The 21,186-nt window shown below is 50.4% G+C and overlaps 1 protein-coding gene across 5 annotated transcripts in view; it reads left to right on the forward strand.

The window, feature by feature from the left end:
* Positions 1-19,479, forward strand: part of LOC135978625 (class I histocompatibility antigen, F10 alpha chain-like) — a 38,673-nt gene extending 19,194 nt beyond the window's left edge. For 2 of the 5 annotated variants that reach the window (XM_065579505.1, XM_065579501.1), the window contains exons 3-8: positions 2,202-2,477; positions 4,101-4,376; positions 6,129-6,230; positions 6,625-6,657; positions 17,562-17,603; positions 18,109-19,479. In XM_065579505.1, coding sequence (XP_065435577.1) covers positions 2,202-2,477; positions 4,101-4,376; positions 6,129-6,230; positions 6,625-6,657; positions 17,562-17,603; positions 18,109-18,113 — 734 coding nt within the window. In that variant the 3' untranslated portion in view covers positions 18,114-19,479. The other 3 variants (XM_065579503.1, XM_065579502.1, XM_065579504.1) reach the window with 3 other exon arrangements.
* Positions 19,480-21,186: the final 1,707 nt, after the last annotated feature.

Below are 21,186 nucleotides of genomic sequence, written 5' to 3' on the forward strand. Positions count from 1 at the left end.
ATTGTGCCCTCTGTTGGACCTTTCCTAGAAGGTCGCCTTTCTGGTAGCAATTACCTCAGTCAGGAGGGGCTCGGAGATTAGAGCTCTTATGTCAAAACCTCCATATACAGTGTTCTTTAACGACAAGGCAGTGGCGTAGCCAGGTTAAGAGCACGGGGAGCGGAGCTAAAAAAAGGCACCGGGAGCAAAAAGTGTCGGGAGAAAAAAAGGCGCTGGGAGCAAAAAAAAATGCTCCACTCCGGCAGCAGCGCAGGAGCAAAAGGCGTCGGAGCACAAAAAAGGCGCAGCTTCTGCTCAGTGGGGGAGCGGCCGCTCCCCCTGCTCCCCCCCAACCCGGCTACGCTACTGCGACAAGGTACAACGTTGCCCCCACCCCGTGTTCCTCCCAAAGGTAATCTTGGAGTTTCATAGTAATCAGGGTATTTTCCTGCCCATTCCCTTCCTCAAGCCGCAGAAGAATAGGGAGGAATGACATCTCCACCCTCTGGATGTTAGGCAGGTGTCCTAAGCTGATCCATAAATCCACACCGCTCTGATAGGATGAAAACCCTACCCCTTTTGGCTCAGAGAATTTCATTGTGGATTACATTGTGCATTTCACATGTGCTACGGGCAGGCAGGTGTCCCACCACCTGCCTTCCTTGCGGCCCATTCTGTGAGAGCACAAGCTTCCTCAGTGGCGTTCATGGCCCAGGCCTGATCCAGGACATTTGCAGAGCAGCGACCTGGGCGTCAATACGTACTTTTTCTTCCAATTACGCCATTACCCACTCAGTGAGAGATGCCACTGGTTTTGGTTGGGCAGTATTGTAATCCATGTGTCCATGAACTCCGAGCCCACCTCTTACGGTATTGTTTGGGAGTCCCCGAACGTGGAAGGGACTTGTGCAAACAGTTGAAGAAGAAAAAATGGTTACTAACCTTTCTGTAGCTGTTGTTACTTTTAATGTTTTCCACAAGTGATTAGTGATTTTTGGGTGTCTGATGTTCAGAGGCCGGGTGCTCCCACTTTCTGATCAGGCCCCTTTAAAGGGTCTCAGTTAGGCACCCAAAATCACTAGTCATTGCTGAAAATCTTGGCATTTACCTCGATGTATCTAATGCAGGGTGAGGGAGGGGTGAAAATATTTGGGACCCTGTGTGAGTTATTTTTGTGCCCCAACATTCTACCCAGTTTGCCAAGCTAGGGGTCTGATCCTTTCCCCACGTTTCAGTCTTCCTCGTGATCCCCACACTGTTCTCTGTTCACCACAGCCTCTCTCCCGCTCCCCTAAATTCTCCTTCCTGTCCCCATCCCCCTTCCCTCCCCCCCAGTCTCCCTCCCTGCCTCCTATCAGCCCAGGGGTGGCTCCATTAACTGAGTCTGCTCTTGGTTGTGTGCGAGATGGGGGCCGTTGTTGTGAAGATTAGCCTGGCTGTAGGAAAATGGTGGCTAGCTGAACTAAGGGCCGTCAGTGGCCTGATCTTCACAGGGAATCACCTTGAGACAGTGGCCATGTGAAAAAGAGGCCAAGCATATGAAGTTGGTTCTTTGCCATTCCTAGACTGAGTTGGGGGCACAGAGAAGATGGGGCAGGGAAACAGAGTGACTCTGGGCATTCTGTGAGGTCATTAAACCAGAGCAGAGGTTAGTGTGGGGGACAGACCTGTACCTCCTCCTCACAGGGGAATGGGGGTACTGTCAATGACGGAGGTGGGGGACCAAGTGATCCTGAGGACCCTGCAAAATTAACAACCAGAGCAGAAGAGAGTTGGGTACAGACACCCTGAACTCCCTCTCTTCTCCAGATTGACCCTGACTACGAGAACTGGGGGGATCCTCAGAGAGCAGAAGAGAGCTGGAGGGGATAGATCCCTGCAATATCCGGAGTACTCCCTTTGGGATTGTGCCACCCTGCTCCTCCTGCAGGGAACATACAAGAACAAGCAGCAGTGAGGTATTCCTTGAAGGTTGTGAGCTCTCTGCAGTGGGGGCTCTTTAGTGTACAAGACCCAACAGATGGAGAGGGTGCCCCCTGTGGGTTTGGGTTCCCCCCTGAAAGGAGCTGGGAGGGTGTAGGACCCAACAGCATAAGTGGGAACCCCATTTCTCAGGGGAGGGAGGGCCCAGTAGCAAGAAGAAGAACCACTGGGCTACCTGCAGTGGGCTCTTGGTGAGATTTTCAGAGAGAGACTGCTTCTGACCCTCAGCTGTGTTTCAGGGTTTCACATCATCCAGACGATATACGGCTGTGATCTCCGGGAAGACAACAGCATTCAGGGGTTTTACCAGGATTCATATGACAGACGAGACTTTCTTACCTTCGATAAGGAGACCATGACTTGGGTAGCAGCAGATATTGGGGCTCAGATCACCAAGAGGAGATGGGAGGCTGAAGTAAATGACAACCAGCAGTGGAAACGCTACGTGGAGGGGAATTGTATTTCCTGGCTAAGGAGTGCTCTAGAGTACGGGAAGGAGACTCTACAGAGGAAAGGTAAGGTGAGGGACAAGCCCCACCTAGGGGGACACTACTGGCTACATCTCCATTCCCCAGCCCCAGTTCCAAACTGGAGCAGGTGGGTAGGGGGATATTCAGCGAACCTTGCACCAGGGATAGGTGGGGAAACAACCCCTTCCCCATCAGTTCTGCTGGAAAAAAAGATAAGAAATTGAAAATGTTAAAAGCAGTTCACTGTAGAGAAGCTGCATCTCCAGAGCCACTTGACCAAATGAGCGCAACTTCACATCACAAATTCTACCTCTTCCTCTGATGTGACACAGCCGTTATCAAGGCAATCTGTACTTGTGCATGTTAGAGCACTCTGCTTAATTATGGAAGTGCCACTTCTATGGACACCAGCTTCATTCACCATGTAATTCTTCCCCATTCACTGTCTGTACCATCATATTTCTTGTGTTGCCCCCAGCCCGTGTTCCATCAATGATGGTAGCTTTGTCCTTGTTGCCAAACTTCTCCTACAGTCATTTATGTGCTTCCTTCCATGCCATTCCCTACATGTGGAATTGCCCTCCCCATACTAACCTGGAAGAAGGCTCCCCTTGTCCTTAAAGTTTTCCCCCTCAAGACCTACCTTTGCTGCAACACTTTCATACTTACTTTTCGATTCTTTTATCAATAAGACACCAGATAATCACACTCAAATTTATTACCAGCTTTTTAGTTAAAGATTAATCACAAACATAGAAGGGAAGAGGTTAAATGCTTTAACACTCCAACTCAGGAGGACAGTCTGCTTCAAAATGTTAACTCACTATTACCCGTTTATGTACCTTGTCTGTTACCATATACACACATTTCCCAGATTAGTTAGCATCATTACACACCCTGATCTCTCCCTTCCCAAACAGTTTGCACTTGCTGTTCAAGGTTACTTGAAATTTCTACCCAGTTTTTTGCAACAATTATACTAGTTGCTTATTTCCCTCACAAACCTCAGCAGAACATTATCTTGTCCTTTGCCATCTTTACAAATGCCAACAAGAAAAATCCATACACAGCATTGTAATGTGTATTTCAGTGCCAGGGGGCTGGGAAACTGATTTTTCAACATTAGCATAATTCCTTTTGAAATCCATAATACTGGGGTAAATAGATTTGGTAACAACCTACAAGAAATTAGCCAATTCATATTAGCTCGTTTGAGGGGCAATTTAGCACTGTGTGTCACTTTTTGTTTAATGGGCCCTTTCCATCTCTAATTGGTCAGTTTATTCAGTCCAGTTTTTGTTCCCTGGCCAGGGCAAGATTCTCCTCTCTTTCAAATCCAGGGACTGAGAGGAGATGGGTACAAACCTAGTGTGTGATTGACACCTGTATCTGGAGTTTAGTGAAGCCTGTCAAAGTATTTGTGTCTCTGTGGTTTGGAGCAGAGGCCAGGTCAGGGACCTGGATTCAGGATTCACCATTGCTGATACTGTGAATTCGGCACAGAAATCCTCTAACATGATGGTTCTCTCTCATCAGAGGGATTCTGTCTCATGGATTCTCATCCTCTCCCACTGCTCGGGTCTCAGAATTTCATGCTGCAAAGCTCTAGAAAATGCTGCCTGGATTAGAGCTTGAAAACACCTCACTTGAGTTTCTTCTTTTTCCCAGTGTGCCCAACAGCTAGAGTGAGCGACAGGTCATCTCGTGATGGCCTCACCACCCTCTCCTGTAAGGTCAGTGGATTCTACCCCCGGGACATCACCATGACCTGGCTGAAAAATGGGGAGAGCAGACAGCAGGAGACCTACTCTGAAGGCATCCTACCCAATGGGGATGGGACCTACCAGACCTGGGTGACAATGGAGATTGATCCCAAGATCAAAGCCCATTATTCATGTCAAGTGGAGCATGAAAGCCTGTTAGAGCCACTCTCTGTCTCCTGGGGTAAGGAGTTTGTGTGTTTGCCTGTTTTCCTAGTGGGAGAGGGGGAATCCATTAAACTCAACCCCTGAAAAATTCTCATTTGGATTTATAGGCTGAAGCTGGACTTTCTCAGGGTCTGTGAGGCCCTGTCCTCTTTGGCTCTGTCCCCCTGCAGTCAAGTTCTTGTGCTAGAGTTGGGACCCACAGTGCCTGGGGCTCATGTCTTGCTCTCCAGTTTGCTGCCTCTGGGGCTGTTGGATACATCTCAGCAATACAGTGTCTCTGAAGGGAGAAGATTAACAACGAGACATTAAGGCCTGAAGGGACCATTCTAATCATCTGATCTGAGCTCCTGCCTAGTCCAGGGCAGGGGGGAATCACAGTCTGGTCATCTGTGGGCAAACTAGCGCTGATCCTTCAGAAAGAGATTTCCATTCCAGATGTAGTCTCCAAGGGATGGAGAATTTATCACATCCCAGGAGAAGCTCAAATCTGCCCCTTATTTCCAGACAGAGTTGGTCTTGCTTCAGCTTCCAGCCCGTTCTCAACTTCATGCACTCGTGGTCCTGCCATGAGTGCAGGGGACGGGACTAGATAAGCTCTCGAGGTCCCTTCTAGTCCTAGGATTCAGCAGGTTCTCAGAAACACGACTCTATGGGCCCATGTGGCCAGAGGTAGAGATTTAATGTTGGGAGCAGCTTGTTTCTGTGCGCAGTGATGCTGGAAGAGAGGGTCTGGCCTTGGAATGGAGCGAGGAGGCAGATTAGAACCCTGCATCGGGGGAGAGTCTCCTATGCCCCTAGCACAAGGAAGTCGAGAGAGAATTTATTACCCATCTTTTTGCTTGGTTAATTGGGAAGTGGAAAAATGCAGCATTTGGAAGTGCAAACAATTTCTAAAAGGGCAGCCTGCACTGGAAATCTAGTCAACAGATGGTTTCACATCATAATCCTGCTACTACGTCCCTGCCAATTTTTGTGTCATAAACCACATTTCCTTATTCTCTTAGAAATATTTTTCTTTTTGCTGTATTATTATGTGGATCTTTCAGACAACAGGAGAAGCTGATTAATGAAACTTAAAGTGTATACAGAACTTGGGGTTTAACAGGTTCATATAAACCAAGAACAGTATTAAAATATCTCTATCGTCCCCTCTTCACTTCCTGCCCCCTCAAAAAACACGCATTGTAACTAACTATATTCATGGCAGGGAAATCCAGAGCTTTGAGGTCAGTTTCCAGTTTGTCACCAGAATCACACAATGGGACTGTGTTCCATTAGTCATGAAAGTCAGGGTGGTCAAGGGGGAGTTAGGGGCTGGGAGCCAGGACTCCTGGAAGGGGAGTGGGGGCAGGTGGGTTAGGGGAGGAGGGGCTGGAAGTCAGGATTCCTGGGGTCTATTCCTGGCTCTTTCACTGACTCTGTGTGATCTTCAGCAAGTCTCCCCCTTTCCTGTTTAGGGACGATACTGACATTCATTCTCTCCCATAATTAGGTTTATGAAGATTGATTAATGTTATAAAAGTCTTCTATTTTAAGTGCTAAATATTTATTATGAATTGAAGTGGTAGAGGCTGGGTCTAGTGTCCAGGACTTTCTGTGGTGGGGTATAATGCCTGGTAGGTACATGGTGGCTGCATTGGAAGGGGTGGATGGTTGCAGGATTCAGCCCTTATCTGGGGAGCTGACTGACTGATCCCTGCACTGGGATGAAAGGGGGGTTTTAGTGGGGGATTTTTCCCCATTGCTCATTCTCTCCATTCCATTTCAGAACCAAATAATAGTTTGATTCCCATTGTGGCTGGAGTTATCACTGCAGCTGTCCTGATTGGTGTTATAATCGGAGTATTCTTCTGGAAAAAGCAATGCCCAGGTAAAGTGGCTGGGTTGGGGGCATTTCCTGGACTTGCCGGGCCCTGCACACCTACCTAAGGCCAACAGCAATACAGGAGCCAGTGTCAGTACTGTGTGACTGTCCCACTGCGGGACTGAGCTAATGACCCCGATGGGAGCTGCTGGAGGGCCAGACCCAGAACCTTGGTGCGGGTTACAGTTTATATGAGGCTTGGTTTTCCAGCGAGCCCAGCAGCCAGTGGACTGAGATCTTTGGAAACTGTGTCGTGTCTTTCTCTCCTGCCGATCGTGAGCGCCTGGGACCTTGAGTCCATTACTGGCGCCAGGGGCCCTGTTTCTGAGCTGTGGGCACAGATCGGAGTCGGTTCCTATCTCGGGAGCTGCATTCACTGAAATTTGCCTTCTCTCTGCAGGGAGGACGGGAGACGGCTACGCTGTAGCTCAGGGTAAGTGACAAGAGACCCATCGCCTCTTTTCAAGTGACCATCTCTGAACAGCCATCAGTATTTGCTTGTGGATTTTAGCCTGGAGCCACTGACAGGAGATCCTCGCTCCCACTCATAGACCTTGTCTACAATGAGGCTTTTCGGGAAATCTCCAACTATTGCTCTAGTACCATAGAATCCTAGAACTGGAAGGGACCTCGAGAGGACATCTAGTCCAGTCCCCTGCACTCAAGGCAGGACTAGATATTATCTAGACCAGGGATCTCAAACTCAAATGGCCACGAGGGCCACATGAGGACTAATGCATTGGCTCGAGGGCCACATCACTGACACCCCTCCCCTGTTGCCCCCAGCCCTGCCCCAACTCTGCCCCTTCTATTAGGCCCCGCCCCTTCCCTGCCTTTCCCACCCCTTCCCTGCCCCCATTCCAACCCCTTTCCTTGAATTCCCCACCCTAACTCCACCCCCTCCCTGCTCCCAGGGGGTGCAGGAGGGGTGCGGGGTGTGGCCAGGGCTCAGGGCAGGGAGTTGGGGTGCAGGATGGGTGCAGGGTGCGGCAGGGGGCTCAGGGAAGGGAGTTGGGGTGCAGGAGGGTTGGGGTGTGGGCTCCGGCCCAGCGCCACTTACCTAGAGCAGCTCCGGGGCCAGGACAGGCTCCCTGCCTGCCTGCCCTGGCCCAGCGCCACTCCGGGAAGCAGCCGGAACCACATGCCTGCGGCCCCTGGGGAAGGGGCCACAGGGCTCCGTGCACTGGCCTTGCTGCTCCTCCAGATACCTGCCCCGAAGCTCCCATTGGCCACGGTTCCCCGTTCCCGGCCAATGGGCGCTGCGGAGGGGCGGTGCCTGGAAGGGAGGGCAACGCACAGAGCCCTCTGCCCCCACCCCCACTCCCCGCCGCCACAGGGACGTGGTGCCGGCCGCTTCAGGGAGCGGCGCAGGGCTTGCGGCGCCACGGGGGCTATAGTTTGCCCACCCCCAGCCTGGAGGGGGTGGGGAGTGGGCCACGGGGAGCTTTGCAGGCTGCAGGAACTAACCCCACAGGCCGCATGTTTTAAGACCTCTGATATAGACCATCCCTGACGAACCTGTTCTTAAAACCTCCAATGAGAGAGATTCCACAACCTCTCTAGGCAATTTATTCCAGTGCTTAACCATCCTGACAAGATTTTTTTCCCTAATGTCCAACCTAAACCTCCCTTGTTGCAATTTAAGCCCATTGCTTCTTGTCCTGTCCTCAGAAGTTGATGAATACAATTTTTCCCCTCCTCCTTGTAACAACCTTTTATGTACTTGCAAACTGTTATCATGTCCCCTCTCTGTCTTCTCTTCTGTGACTAAACAAACCCAATTCTTTCGATCTTTCCTCATAGGTCATGTTTTCTAGATCTTGAATCATTCGTATTGCTCTCCCGTGGATTTTCTCCAATGTGTCCACATCCTTCCTGGGCACAATGCTCCAGTTCAGGCCTAATCAGCACAGAGTAGAGAGGAAGAATTACTCCTTGTGTCTTGCTTACAACACTCGGGCTAATCATCCCAGAATGATGTTGCCTTTTTTTGCAACCGTGTTACACGGTTGACTCATATTTAGCTTGTGATCCACTATGACCCCAGATTCCTTTCTGTGGTACTTCTTCCTAGGCGTCATTTCCCAATTTTTATGTGTGCAATTGATGGTTTCTTCCTAAGTGGGGTAATTTACATTTGTCCATATTGAATTTCATCCTATTTACTTCAGACTGTTTATCCAGTTTGTTCAGATCATTTTGAATTTTAATCCTGTCCTCCAAAGCATTTGCAACCCCTTCCTGCTTAGTATCGCCACAATCTTAATAAGTGTACTCTCTATGCCATTATCTAAACCCTTGATGAAGCCATTGAACAGAACCAGACCCAGAACTGATCCCTGAGGGTATGTCTACACTACGAGAGTAGTTTGATTTTACTTAAAGCGAATTTGTGGAACCGATATTACAAAGTCAAAGCCACACTAAGGACAGTAATTCGACTTTGTGAGTCCACACTAACAGGGCAAGCGTCGACATTGGAAGCGGTGCACTGTGGGCAGCTATCCCGCAGTTCCTGTAGTCCCCGCTGCCCATTGGAATTCTGGGTCGAGCCCCCAATGCCTGCTGGGGCAAAAAATGTGTCAAGGGTGGTTTTGAGTAACTGTCGTCATTCAACCCTCACTCCCGCCCTCCCTCCCTGAAAGCGCCGGCGGGCGATCAGTTCGCGCACTTTTCTGGTGATTGATAGCGCGGACGCCACAGTACTGCGAGCATGGAGCCCGCTGCGATCATCGCTACAGTTATGGCCGTTGTCAACACCTCGCACCTTATCATCCACCTTTTTCAAAGGCAGATGCTGAGAAATCGGGCAAGGAGGCTACGGCAGCGCAGTGAGGACATTAAGTCTGAGAGGGGCACAGACCTCTCGCAAAGCATGGGACCCCGCGCCGTGGACATCATGGTGGCAATGGGTCATGTTGATGGTGTGGAACGGCGATTCTGGGCCCGGGAAACAAGCACAGACTGGTGGGACCGCATAGTGCTGCAGGTCTGGGATGAATCACAGTGGCTGCGAAACTTTCGGATGCGTAAGGGAACTTTCCTGGAACTTTGTGAGTTGCTGTCCCCTGCCCTGAAGCGTAAGGACACACGGATGCGAGCAGCCCTGACTGTCCAGAAGTGAGTGGCCATAGCCCTCTGGAAGCTTGCAACGCCAGACAGCTACCGGTCAGTCGCGAATCAATTTGGAGTGGGTAAATCTACCGTGGGGGTTGCTGTGATGCAAGTAGCCAACGCAATCGTTGAGCTACTGCTTTCAAAGGTAGTGACCCTGGGAAACGTTCAGGTCATCATTGATGGCTTCGCTGCGATGGGATTCCCAAACTGCGGTGGGGCTATAGATGGAACTCACATCCCTATCCTGGGACCGGCCCACCAGGCCAGCCAGTACATTAACCGAAAGGGCTACTTTTCAATGGTGCTGCAAGCACTGGTGGACCATAGGGGACGTTTTACCAACATCAATGTCGGATGGCCGGGCAAGGTTCATGATGCTCGCGTTTTCAAGAACTCTGGTCTGTTTAGATGGCTGCAGGAAGGTATTTACTTCCCTGACCACAAAATAACTGTTGGGGATGTGGAGATGCCTATAGTGACCCTCGGGGACCCAGCCTACCCGCTAATGCCCTGGCTCATGAAGCCCTATACAGGTGCCCTGGACAGTGAAAGAGAACTCTTCAACTACCGGCTGAGCAAGTGCAGAATGGTGGTGGAGTGTGCTTTTGGACGTCTCAAGGGGAGATGGAGAAGCGTACTGACTCGCTCTGATCTCAGCGAAACCAGTATCTCCATTGTTATTGCAGCTTGCTGTGTGCTCCACAATCTCTGTGAGAGCAAGGGGGAGACGTTTATGGCGGGGTGGGAGGTTGAGGCAAATCGCCTGGCTGCTGATTATGCCCAGCCAGACAGCCGGGCGATTAGAAGAGCCCAGCGGGACGCGCTGTGCATCCGGGAAGCTTTGAAAGCTAGGTTCCACAGTGAGCAGGGTAACCTGTGACTATTAAGTTTGTTTAAACAGAAGCTGCACCTGCCCCCGTTTCTTTACCCACTTAATGTTGACTATCCTCTCCAGTTACATACCTTGTTCACCCCGTCTCGCCCCTTCCAACACACCTTTAAAAATAAAATAAATTAAACTTTGTTCATTAACACTGTTTTCTTTATTAAGGATTTCGTGGTAAAGTGTTGAAACTGGGACGCAGATTGGTGGGGAGTGGGTGTAGTGATGGAAAGGACGCTTCTAAACTCGAGGAATGACAGGCTCCTGCTCCTAGAGCGGTCCGCAGTGGTGGACTGGTTGTTTCAACGGAGCCTGCCACCCCTCCTTTTCGGGACTCTGTGTGTGGGGGCTATCTGACTTTGTGGCGGGGGGGGGAGGGGGAGTTACAGATCCCCTGCTGCGTGGCTCTGTCATCCAGGCTAAGGACCGCTGCATAAGATCTGTAACCACCCTCCCCCGCCACACACTCACATAGCCCCCCCCCACACAGAACATGAAAACCACCTCCCAGCCTGACCAGGGTGCCTAGTGACTGCAATGTGTGTGTGACCTTCCGCTGAACCTGCCCCCGTGTCTGTACCCTGGTAAAGGTGACTGTCCTCTCCAATTACCAACTCCCTTCCCTCCCTTCAAACACACTCTCCTCTAAAAAGCAACAGAGGGTCCTGTGGCACCTTTAAGACTAACAGAAGTATTGGGAGCATAAGCTTTCGTGGGTAAGAACCTCACTTCTTCAGATGCAAGTAATGGAAATCTCCAGAGGCAGGTATAAATCAGTATGGAGATAACGAGGTTAGTTCCATCAGGGAGGGTGAGGTGCTCTGCTAGCAGTTGAGGTGTGAACACCAAGGGAGGAGAAACTGCTTTTGTAGTTGGATAGCCATTCACAGTCTTTGTTTCATCCTGATCTGATGGTGTCAAATTTGCAAATGAACTGGAGCTCAGCAGTTTCTCTTTGGAGTCTGGTCCTGAAGACTCCAAGTCTTATCTTGGAGTTATCTCCATACTGACTTAAAGGTGCCACAGGACCCTCTGTTGCTTTTTACAGATTCAGACTAACACGGCTACCCCTCTGATACTCTCCTCTAAAAGAACATGATGGAAACAGTAATTAACAGAAACGTATTTTTTATTAAGAACTACACAGTTAGGGGATGAAACTGGGACGGGGCTTGGGTGAGGTGCTTGGAGCGAAGGAAAGGACTTATAAAATCTTTGGGAATGAGAGCTTTCTGTTACTTGAGCAGTCTGCAGGGGTGGAGTGACTGTTTTCACGGCCCCTGCCGCCCCTCCTTCTTGGGACTTTGGGTGAGGGGGGGATGGGACTTTGTGGCGGGGGAGGGCGGTTAGAGAGAGAATGCAGCGGGGCTCTGTCCTCTTGTCCTGCAGAACATCTACAAGGTGCCGGAGCGTTTGCTCCCTCATTAGTCCAAGCAGCGTTTGAGTTGCCTGCTGGTCTTCCTGCCGCCACCTGTCCTCCCATTCGCTGTGTGATCGCTGGTATTGCAACATGTTCTCCCTCCATTGGGTCTGCTGTGCCGCCTCGGCTTGGGAGCAGCCCATAAGTTCTGAGAACATCTCGTCCCGTGTCCTTCTCTTTCGTCGCCTGATCTGCGCCAGCCTCTGGGAGGGGGATGCTGGGGTAGGTCGGGAGACACTCGCAGCTGTGGGATGGGAAAAAGGGAGTGAATTCATCAGAAAGATACAATTTTGCGAACAATGAATATAGTCTTTCTCTGTGAGCAAGACCATGCACAGCACCTATCACATGCGCACTCAGTACAAGGTCGAATTTTCGGCCTTCCCATTGAGTGCCTGGGGTCTTGCTGTACAGATCACACAAGCGGGGCCGGACAACGGAATTCGGCTAGCAGGTGGACATGGTAAGCCGTAGACTTTTGGCTGCTTAAAGCTTAATTTATAGCAGTGCCCTCCTTTCACGTTCCAAGCAATGCTCCTAGCATTGGCCAGTTCCTGCTGCCGGCAATCCGGCCAGCATGAACTCTGCCCCTGTCCCAACCCCCTCGCGGCTGTCCCTGGGAAAGATCCCTCCATGCTGCCCCTGTCACGCCTCCACCGCATGGCTGTAAACCGCCGGTTACAGTTATGTAAAGGAACAGACAATCAGTCCCAATACTAACATTCCCCTAATTCAAAGCAGGTCACCATGAGTGATATCACTCTGATGACGATTTCGGAGACAGAGAAAGACCGCATGCTGCGTGAATGCCAGCAAGCACCAGGGCCGTATGCCACCATGCTTTGCGAGGCAATGATCCCGGAGTACTTGCTGCTAGCCTGGCGCGGAAAAGTTTCCTACCATGGAGGACGCAATAAGGCCGCTCTCCCCAGGAACCTGATGCAAAGGCTTTCACAATACCTCCAGGAGACCTTCGTGAAGATGTCCCAGGAGGATTTCTGCTCTATCCCCGGACATATTGACAGAATTTTCCAGTAGCTGCACTGGCAAGGACTAGAAACTAAAGCGCCTAGGGCAAACTAATCATGAAAAACCCATTGTTAAGATACCATTCCTATTCTGTTCAAAATAAATGTTTAAAACACTTACCTACTGATGTTTCCCCTGATTCACGGTCTGGGTTACCACCTTGGGAGGGTTGGTAGGGGATCTCCGTGAGGGTGATTTCCCCTGGCTGTTGGGGAAATCAGCATTGAAAGCGCTGTCGACTGCCTCGTCCTCCACATCTCCTTCCTCATCTTCCCCGTCCGCGAACATCTCCGAGGAAGCGGCCGTCGACAATACCCCATCGTCAGAGTCCACGGACAGTGGTGTGGTAGTGGTGGCGGCCACACCTAGAATGGAATGCAGTGCCTCGTAGAAACGGCATGTGTGGGGCTGGGATCCAGAGTGTCCATTTGACTCTTTGGTCTTCTGGTACCCTTGTCTCAGCTCCTTAATTTTCACGCGGCACTGTGTTGCATCCCGGCTATATCCTCTCTCCGTCATGGCTTTGGAGATCTTCTCGTAGATCTTGGCATTCCGTTTTTTTTGATCGCAGCTCCGAAAGCATGGACTCATCGCCCCACACAGCGATCAGATCCAAGACTTCCCGATCAGTCCATGCTGGGGCCTTCTTTCTATTCTGCGATTGCATGGTCACCTCTGCTGGAGAGCTCTGCATCGTTGCCAGTGCTGCTGAGCTCGCCACGATGTCCAAACAGGAAATGAGATTCAAACTGGCCAGACAGGAAAAGGAATTCAGATTTTCCTGGGGCTTTTCCTGTGTGGCTGGTCAGAGCATCCGAGCTCGGACTGCTGTCCAGAGCGTCAACAGAGTGGTGCACTGTGGGATAGCTCCCAGAGCTATTAGCGTCGAATTACATACACACCTACCCTAATTGGACATGGCCATGTCGAATTTAGCGCTACTCCCCTCGTCGGAGAGGAGTACAGAAATCGATTTAAAGAGACCTCTATGTCGAAATAAATAGCTTTGTTGTGTGGACGGGTGCAGGGTTAATTCGAGTTAACGCTGCTAAATACAACATAACCTCCTAGTGTAGACCAGGCCTGAGGGACCCCACTTGTCATGCCCTTCCAACATGACTGTGAACTATTGATAACTATTCTCTGGGAACAGTTTTCCAACCAGTTCTGCACCCACTTTATAGTAGCACCATCTAGGCTATATTTCCCTAGTTTGTTAATGAGAAGGTCCTATGAGACATTATCAAAAGCCTTACTAAAATCAAGTTATACCACATCTACCATTTCCTCCCATACACAAGGCTTGTTACCCTATCAAAGAAAGCTATCAGGTTGGTTTTACACAATTTGTTCTTGACAAATCCAGGCTGACTGTTACTGTCACCTTATTATCTTCTAGGTGTTTGCAAATTGATTGCTTCATTATTTGCCCCATTATCTTTTTGGGTACTGAAGTTAAACTGACTGGTCTGTAATTCTTCAGGTTGTGCCTAATCCCCTTTTTATAGATTGGCACTATGTTTCCCCTCTTCCAGTCCTCTCTGCCATCTTCCATGACTTTTCAAAGATATTGGTTCAGATATCTGCTCTGTCAGTTCCTTGAGTATTCTAGGATGCCTTTCATCAGGCCTTGGTGACTTGAAGATATCTAACTTGTCTAAATCATTTTAAACTTGTTCTTTCCCTACATTAGCCTCAGATTCTACCTCAATTTCACTGGTGTTCACTATGCTCGACGTCCAATCGCTATAAAACCTTATGGTGAAAATTGAAACAAAAAAGTCATTTAGCTCTTTCCCCATTTTCACATAGAGTCATAGAATCTCAGGGTTGGAAGGGACCTCAGGAGGTCATCTAGTCCAACCCCCTGCTCAAAGCAGGACCAACCCCAACTAAATCATCCCAGCCAGGGCTTTGTGAAGCCTGACCTTAAAAACCTCTAAGGAAGGAGATTCCACCACCTCCCTAGGTAACCCATTCCAGTTCTTCACCACCCTCCTAGTGAAAAAGTTGTTCCTAATATCCAACCTAAACCTCCCCCTCTGCAACTTGAGACCATTACTCCTTGTTCTGTCATCTTCTACCACTGAGAACCGTGTAGATCCATCCTCTTTGGAACCCCCTTTCAGGTAGTTGAAAGCAGCTATCAAATCCCCCCTCATTCTTCTCTTCTGCAGGCTAAACAATCCCAGTTCCCTCAGCCTCTCCTCATAAGTCATGTGCTCCAGCCCCCTAATCATTTTTGTTGCCCTCCGCTGGACTCTTTCCAATTTATCTACATCCTTCTTGTAGTGTGGGGCCCAAAACTGGACACAGTACTCTAAATGTGGCCTCACCAGTGCCGAATAGAAGGGAATGATCACGTCCCTCGGTCTGCGGGAAATGCCCCTACTGATACAACCCAAGATGCCATTAGCCTTCTTGGAAACAAGGGCACACTGTTGACTCATATTGCACACTGTTGACTCATATTCGGCTTTTCGTCCACTGTAACCCCTAGGTCCTTTTCTGCAGAACTGCTGCCCAGCCATTCGGTCCCTAGTCTGTAGCAGTGCATGGGATTCTTCCTTCCTAAGTGCAGGACTCTGCACTTGTCCTTGTTGAACCTCATCATATTTCTTTTGGCCCAATCCTCTAATTTGTCTAGGTCCCTCTGTATCCTATCCCTACCCTCCAGCGTATCAACCTCTCCTCCCATGTTCTGTTATTGTCTTTCTTTCCTCATTGACTAATGGGCCTACCCTATCCTTGGTCTTCCTCTTGCTGCTAATGTATTTGTAGAATGTTTTGTTGTTACCCTTTATGTCTCTAGCTAGTTTGATCTCGTTTTGTACCTTGACCTTTCTGATTTTGCCCCTACATACTTGCATTATTTGTTTACAGTTATCCTTTGTAATTTGACCTAGTTTCCACTTTGTGTAGGACTCTCTTTTGATTTTTAGATCATTGAAGATCTCCTGGTTTAAGCCAGTGTGGTCTCTTGCCATCCTTCATTGCTTTCCTGTGCAGTGGGATAGTTTGCATCTGTGTGCTTGATAATGTCTCTTTGAGAACTTTCCAACTCTTCTGAACTGTTTTTCCCCTTAGACTTGCTTCCCATGGGATCTTACCTAGCAACTCCCTGAGTTTGCTAAAGTCTGTCTTCTTGAAATCCATTATTTTATTGTGTTGTTTTCCCTCCTACCATTCTTTAGAATCATGAATTCTGTCATTTCATGATCACTTTCACCCAAGCTGCCTTCCACTTTCAAATTCTCAACCAGTTCCTCCCTATTTGTCAAAGTTAAATCTAGAACAGCCTCTCCCCTAGTAGCTTTCTCCACCTTCTGAAAGAAAAAATGTCTCCAATACATTCCAAGAACTTGTTGGATAATCTGCCCTGCTTTGTTATTTTCCCAGCAGAGGTCGTCTTCAGTAGTGTAGAGTGGCTGTAGACACATGTTCTGTAACCTTGCTCAGAGGAAGTCTAGATGATGCAGTGGTTAAAAACACCTGAACCCCATCTCCTCAATTGCTCCACCTTTGCTATCACTGGTGGAATTGCATTGCTTGCGGGGATGGGTCCCAATTTTTCTAGTGCAGAGAAGGCGATGGTCAGGAATGTATACGGTGGTGTTGGGCAGAATTATTATCCCCCTAGAGCTGTGCTGTGTGTGGCTGAGTGTGACCCTGAAGGTGTCTGACCTGCTTTTAATGTTACACTTCTTTTGACTTACCTGAAAGTTGGTTTGGTGCTTGTGAAGTCTGGGCCTGATCCAAAGCCTGTTGAAGCCAATGGGCGTCTTTCCATTGACGTCAGGTCAGCACCAAGCTGTCACCTCGAGGACCACGAGTTCAAATCCCCTCCTCAGTTGTCTCCTGCAATTAGCTTTAGGAACTAAAACTATGGGAAATATTTACATAAATGATGGACTGTCTCAGAGGCCATCTAATGCCTGGCACCAAGAGTCAGTATAAAATGCGTAGATCTGCCGGGCCCTGCTAGGGTGTAGCCGTCCAGCTCTCTCTTTACCCTCTCAGGGGTGTCTCCAGCGGGTACCTGAGGGGGGTTGAGAAGTGCCAACACAACCTCCTCTGAGCATCCCCCTTCCTCCTACAGTTGGCCCTGAGTCGTGCCTCCTTCGCTCCTCCTCGTTACTCCAGAACAACGGAAATTCACATGCAAGAACTTTGCTAACGTGGAGTTAAGGTTGCAGGTGCTCAACCCTGCCCTGGGCTCCCTGTGTCCTTTCAGAATGAGAGTGTTGAATTCCCAGAAGTCAAAGGTTGGCAAACCAGGATATGCCGAGGTAGAATGATGCTTCCCACGCAACTCGAACTCTGCCCCAGTGGGTCTGGGAATAGGAACAGGAAGTAGAACAGCACCAGGCCAAACCAAACTCACCCTTGTCTGTGTGCCCAGCACCAACCGAAATCAGCATTCCTCTTCATACCATCCACACTGTTCTGTGCAGCGCCATTGATTAAGGCGGGAATTGCTGTCGATTGGCAGGGTGTGAGGGTGAAGTCTGTGGTCTGCTTGAGGGACCCATTTGGGCACAGACCGAAGGGGGCAGAGTTGAGGTTGTTTGGCCTGAGTATCCATAGCCCAGCATTTCTTAGTTTGCTAGCCTTTGACTGTTGAGTGTTCAGTGCTTCCATTCTGAAGAGACAGGAAAAGCACAAGTCAGTGCTGACCTCGTACAATGGTAACGTTTTTTGCATGTGAATAGTGGAAATCCAGGGCAGCTGCATTGTAGACTGATCTGTGCACCAACCACCTCACTGCTAGGGAAGAGTAAGGTGATGACTGTTCCCTTTGGATAAGAGTCCCCCGTATCTACTAACTACGCTGAAGCCCTGCCTTGTGAGAGATGCTAATATACTCTCTCTCTTCTCCTCTGCACAGCAAGTGACCAAGGATCTAGTGGCTCTGACAGATCTGCCAAGGGTAAGTGAGGGGGGCTCTAGCCTGGGGGTTCACTGTTCTCACTGAGGCCTCTGGAGAGAGACACCTAGTCCAAGTCATTGGACCCTGAGTCTCACTGGCCCGTCCCCTCTAGCAAACCAGCCCCACGGAGCAGAACAGGGGAGTTCTGGATCTCTTATTTCCCTTTTATTCACACAGGTTTGCAGCCAAATCCCCCTTGTTTTCTCTGCGATGAATTTAGGTGTGAAAGACTCTAGTGAGAGGGGTTTCTTTGTGGTTGCTGATAGAGCATTGGGTGAGATTTGTAATGATAAATCCAGCTGCTTCAGAGAACAGTCTCCAGTGAACCTGCAGGAGGGACAGAGCCCAGCACCTGAGGCTCCAGGAACACAGATCTCTGACACTGGAGCTAAAAGCTTTGTCGGCGGGGTTAGAGATTTTGTCCACTAAACATGGAGCCACTAGGGTGACCGTCCATTATGGCAGGTTCCCTTTAATAGACGTTGCCTGTGTTTAACTTCTGCAGCTTAACAGAGCCTGTTGGAGTCTGTGCCACAACCTGAGGGGACCCCAGAGAGGAAGATGGATGAGCTCTGCTCTGTCTCCCTACAAGAACCAATCAACCTCTCCCAGCTTTTCTCTGGCACTTGGAGTGTCCCAAGTGGGATTTCTGGCCTCATTTATCTGCTCACTGAACCACGTTTTACCTTTTAGATGTAATAGTTTTCTGTAATAATGTTTTATTTGCACAAAATAATTTCCAAAATGTGAATGGATAAAAACTCTTTTAGTAAGAGTTTAGTATTTGCTAGCATTTAGTGTGTGCACTCAATGCTCTACGCTGCGCAGTGCTGTTTGCACACTCTGTACGGTATGCTAGATATGTGAGCAGTAACTGCTTGTGTGTATATGGTGGGGGACCTATTTTTTTTCTGTAGAATTTCATGATTGTAACATGGTAAATGGCCTGGTCTACTCACAGCTGGTAGCACGGTTGCTATCATCAGCGGAGGAAGTCTGCTGGACAGGAATAAGTGTCTGCATTTAGTTTATAAGTGCCTCTAATGGCCTGTTCACCATTTGTAGAGCCATAGAAATGCTGGGCTAGAAGGGACCTCAAGAGGTCACTGGCAAGACCAAGTAAACCAAGACCATCCCTTGTCACACCCCAATGGCCCTCTCCCTCAAGTCCCCTGGGAAGGCAGATCAGTATTGTATGTTGCTAACGCTGGTGCAGTATTCTGGGAAGGGTTAAAGGTGTGAGTGAGTGGGGAATGGAAGGTTCCTTTGCAGGTTTCAGGAGGCCAAAGGAGGGAGAGAGAGACAAGGGAACGGGTTAACTTGACACTCCAGCTAGGCCTGGATAAGAGGTTGACTCCAGCCCAAGGTCACTGCACACAACAGATTCTCTGCTACCTGCCAAGAAAGAGGGGGGCCGAGCTTCCAACCCTGCCCTGCCATAAGAAAGGAGACTCACAGAACAGAAACTGCAGGGGCTGCGAAAACGAGGGAGACTGTGAAGGTCAGCAAATGGGAGAACAGCCGTCTCCCATCCCCTGAAGCCGGAGTGTTTTGGGGAAGCTGAGGAAGCCACAGAAAACCGGTTCAGACTGGGGCAGAGAGCAAAAGCCCTCAGGAACACCTAGGGTAAAAACCCTCCCGAGAGCGGAAGCAAGTTGGAGATTTACAGCGGACCCCGGACAACCTGTGCCCAGGGAAGAACTCCCGTCCCCCCTTCCCCCCGCCTTCTTCTTACATTACACCCAGACTTGGGTTGTGCGTGTGAGAGTATGGGTTAGGGCTCAGGCACTAACGTTTCCTTCCTTCCTTCCTCAGAGTGACGTGGGAAACACGCAGCACTCTCCGCTGTTATTTTCTTAATAAAACTTTAAACTTAGTTACTTGGTGTGCTCTCTTCATCTCCACCCCTAAAAATCCTGCTGCCTTAGACTGATCACCTAAGGTCTCTGGCAGCTTGGTAACATAAATCTGTCACACCCTGACAGATGTTTGTCCAGCCTGTTCTTAAAAACCTCCAATGATGGGGATTCCACATCCTCTCTACGTAACCTATGTGACTAAGTGGGATATTTTCCTAATGTTGCGTATGTATACTGTGTGTGCCTCAGTTTCCCCCATGTGCTACATGTCTAACCAAGGTGGGAGGAGGGGTGTCTATTGTTGCAGAGGACCAGGTGTGACCCAGTCTAGCAGCCTGGACCCCAGACCATAGCCTAGACACTTTGTAACTTAGCAACTGATGACCTGAAGGCCCATCCCAACTTGGAGCCAGCCAGTTATGGGCAGCAGAGAGAACAGAGAGCTGAAGAGAGAGAGTCACCTGGAGATCTGTTTGCCTGGGAAAGAAGACAGGATGGCGGCGAGGCCTTGGAGGGGATATAGGAGGGACCACAGGAAGGAGGAGTCACTTCTGGGCTGGGAACAAGGAGCCGCCTGAGCCCACCTGGGTGGGGACAAGCCCAGCAGGACGGTGCTGAGAATTTCTTGCTCAAGGCCCCTGAGAACTTCCTGTGTTAGGTTCAGACGTAGAAGAAGCCCTTCTGTTTTGCACCAGCTGGGAGTCGATGCAGTCCAGAGACGCGGGGGGGGGGGGGGGGGGGGCTGCATTGCTTCTTTTGGGTGTGAAGCCTTCTCCAGGGGTCCAGTCCAAGTAGACTCACTGCGGCGCGGTCACAGCGAGGAAGGCATGCTGAAGGCTCAGAGGTGTGGTACTGGGAGGTGGAGGAGCCTACGGCTTAAACCCCAAGCAGCAAGTATGGTCAATACATTAAAGAGCGGTTCCTCCCATGGGTTGTGGAAGCTGAGAGCGCATTTGCCTGTGGGTCTGCGGCAACCTGTTCCACAGATTAGCTATCCTCATAGAAAGTTTTTCTTAATGTCTAACCCAGGGGTGGGCAACCTTTTTGTCCCGAGGGCCACATCGAGGTTGCAAAATTGTATGGAGGGCCGGGTAGGGAGGGCTGTGCCTCCCCAATCAGCCTGGCTGCCCCCCTCCCACTTCCCACCCCCTGACTGCCCACCTCAGAATCCCTAACCCATCCAACCCCCCCCCCCCCCCCCGCTCCTTGTCCCCTGACCTCCAGAGACCCTCCCTGCCCCTAACCACCCCCCCGGAACCCCACCCCCTACCCAACCCTCACTGGCCGCCCCGCCCCTTATCCACACCCCTGCCCCCGGACAGACCCCCCGAGACTCCACGCTTATCCAACCCCCCCGTCCCCTGACCGCCCCCCCCAGAACCTCCACCCCATCCAACCGCCCCCTGCTCTCTGTCCCGTGACTGCCCCCCGGGACCTCCTGCCCCTTATCCAACGCCCTGGCCCCCTTACCATGCCGCTCAGAGCAGCAGGAGCTTGCAGCCCCGCTGGAGCTAGACACACTGCCCCGCAGAAGCTCACAGCCCTGCACCTTTACCATGCCGCTCAGGGCAGCAGCCCGGATGGAGCTAGGCGCGCTGCCCTGCTGGACTGTGCAGCCCCGCCCCCCCCCCCCCCCCCCCGAGCACTGCCTGGGCGGTGGCATGGCTGTGGGGAAGAGCAGGGGAGGGGCCAGGGGCAGCCTCCCTGGCTGGGAGCTCAGAGGC

This window comes from Chrysemys picta, unplaced genomic scaffold (genome assembly GCF_011386835.1).
Source record: "Chrysemys picta bellii isolate R12L10 unplaced genomic scaffold, ASM1138683v2 scaf346, whole genome shotgun sequence".
Lineage (NCBI taxonomy): Eukaryota > Metazoa > Chordata > Testudines > Emydidae > Chrysemys > Chrysemys picta.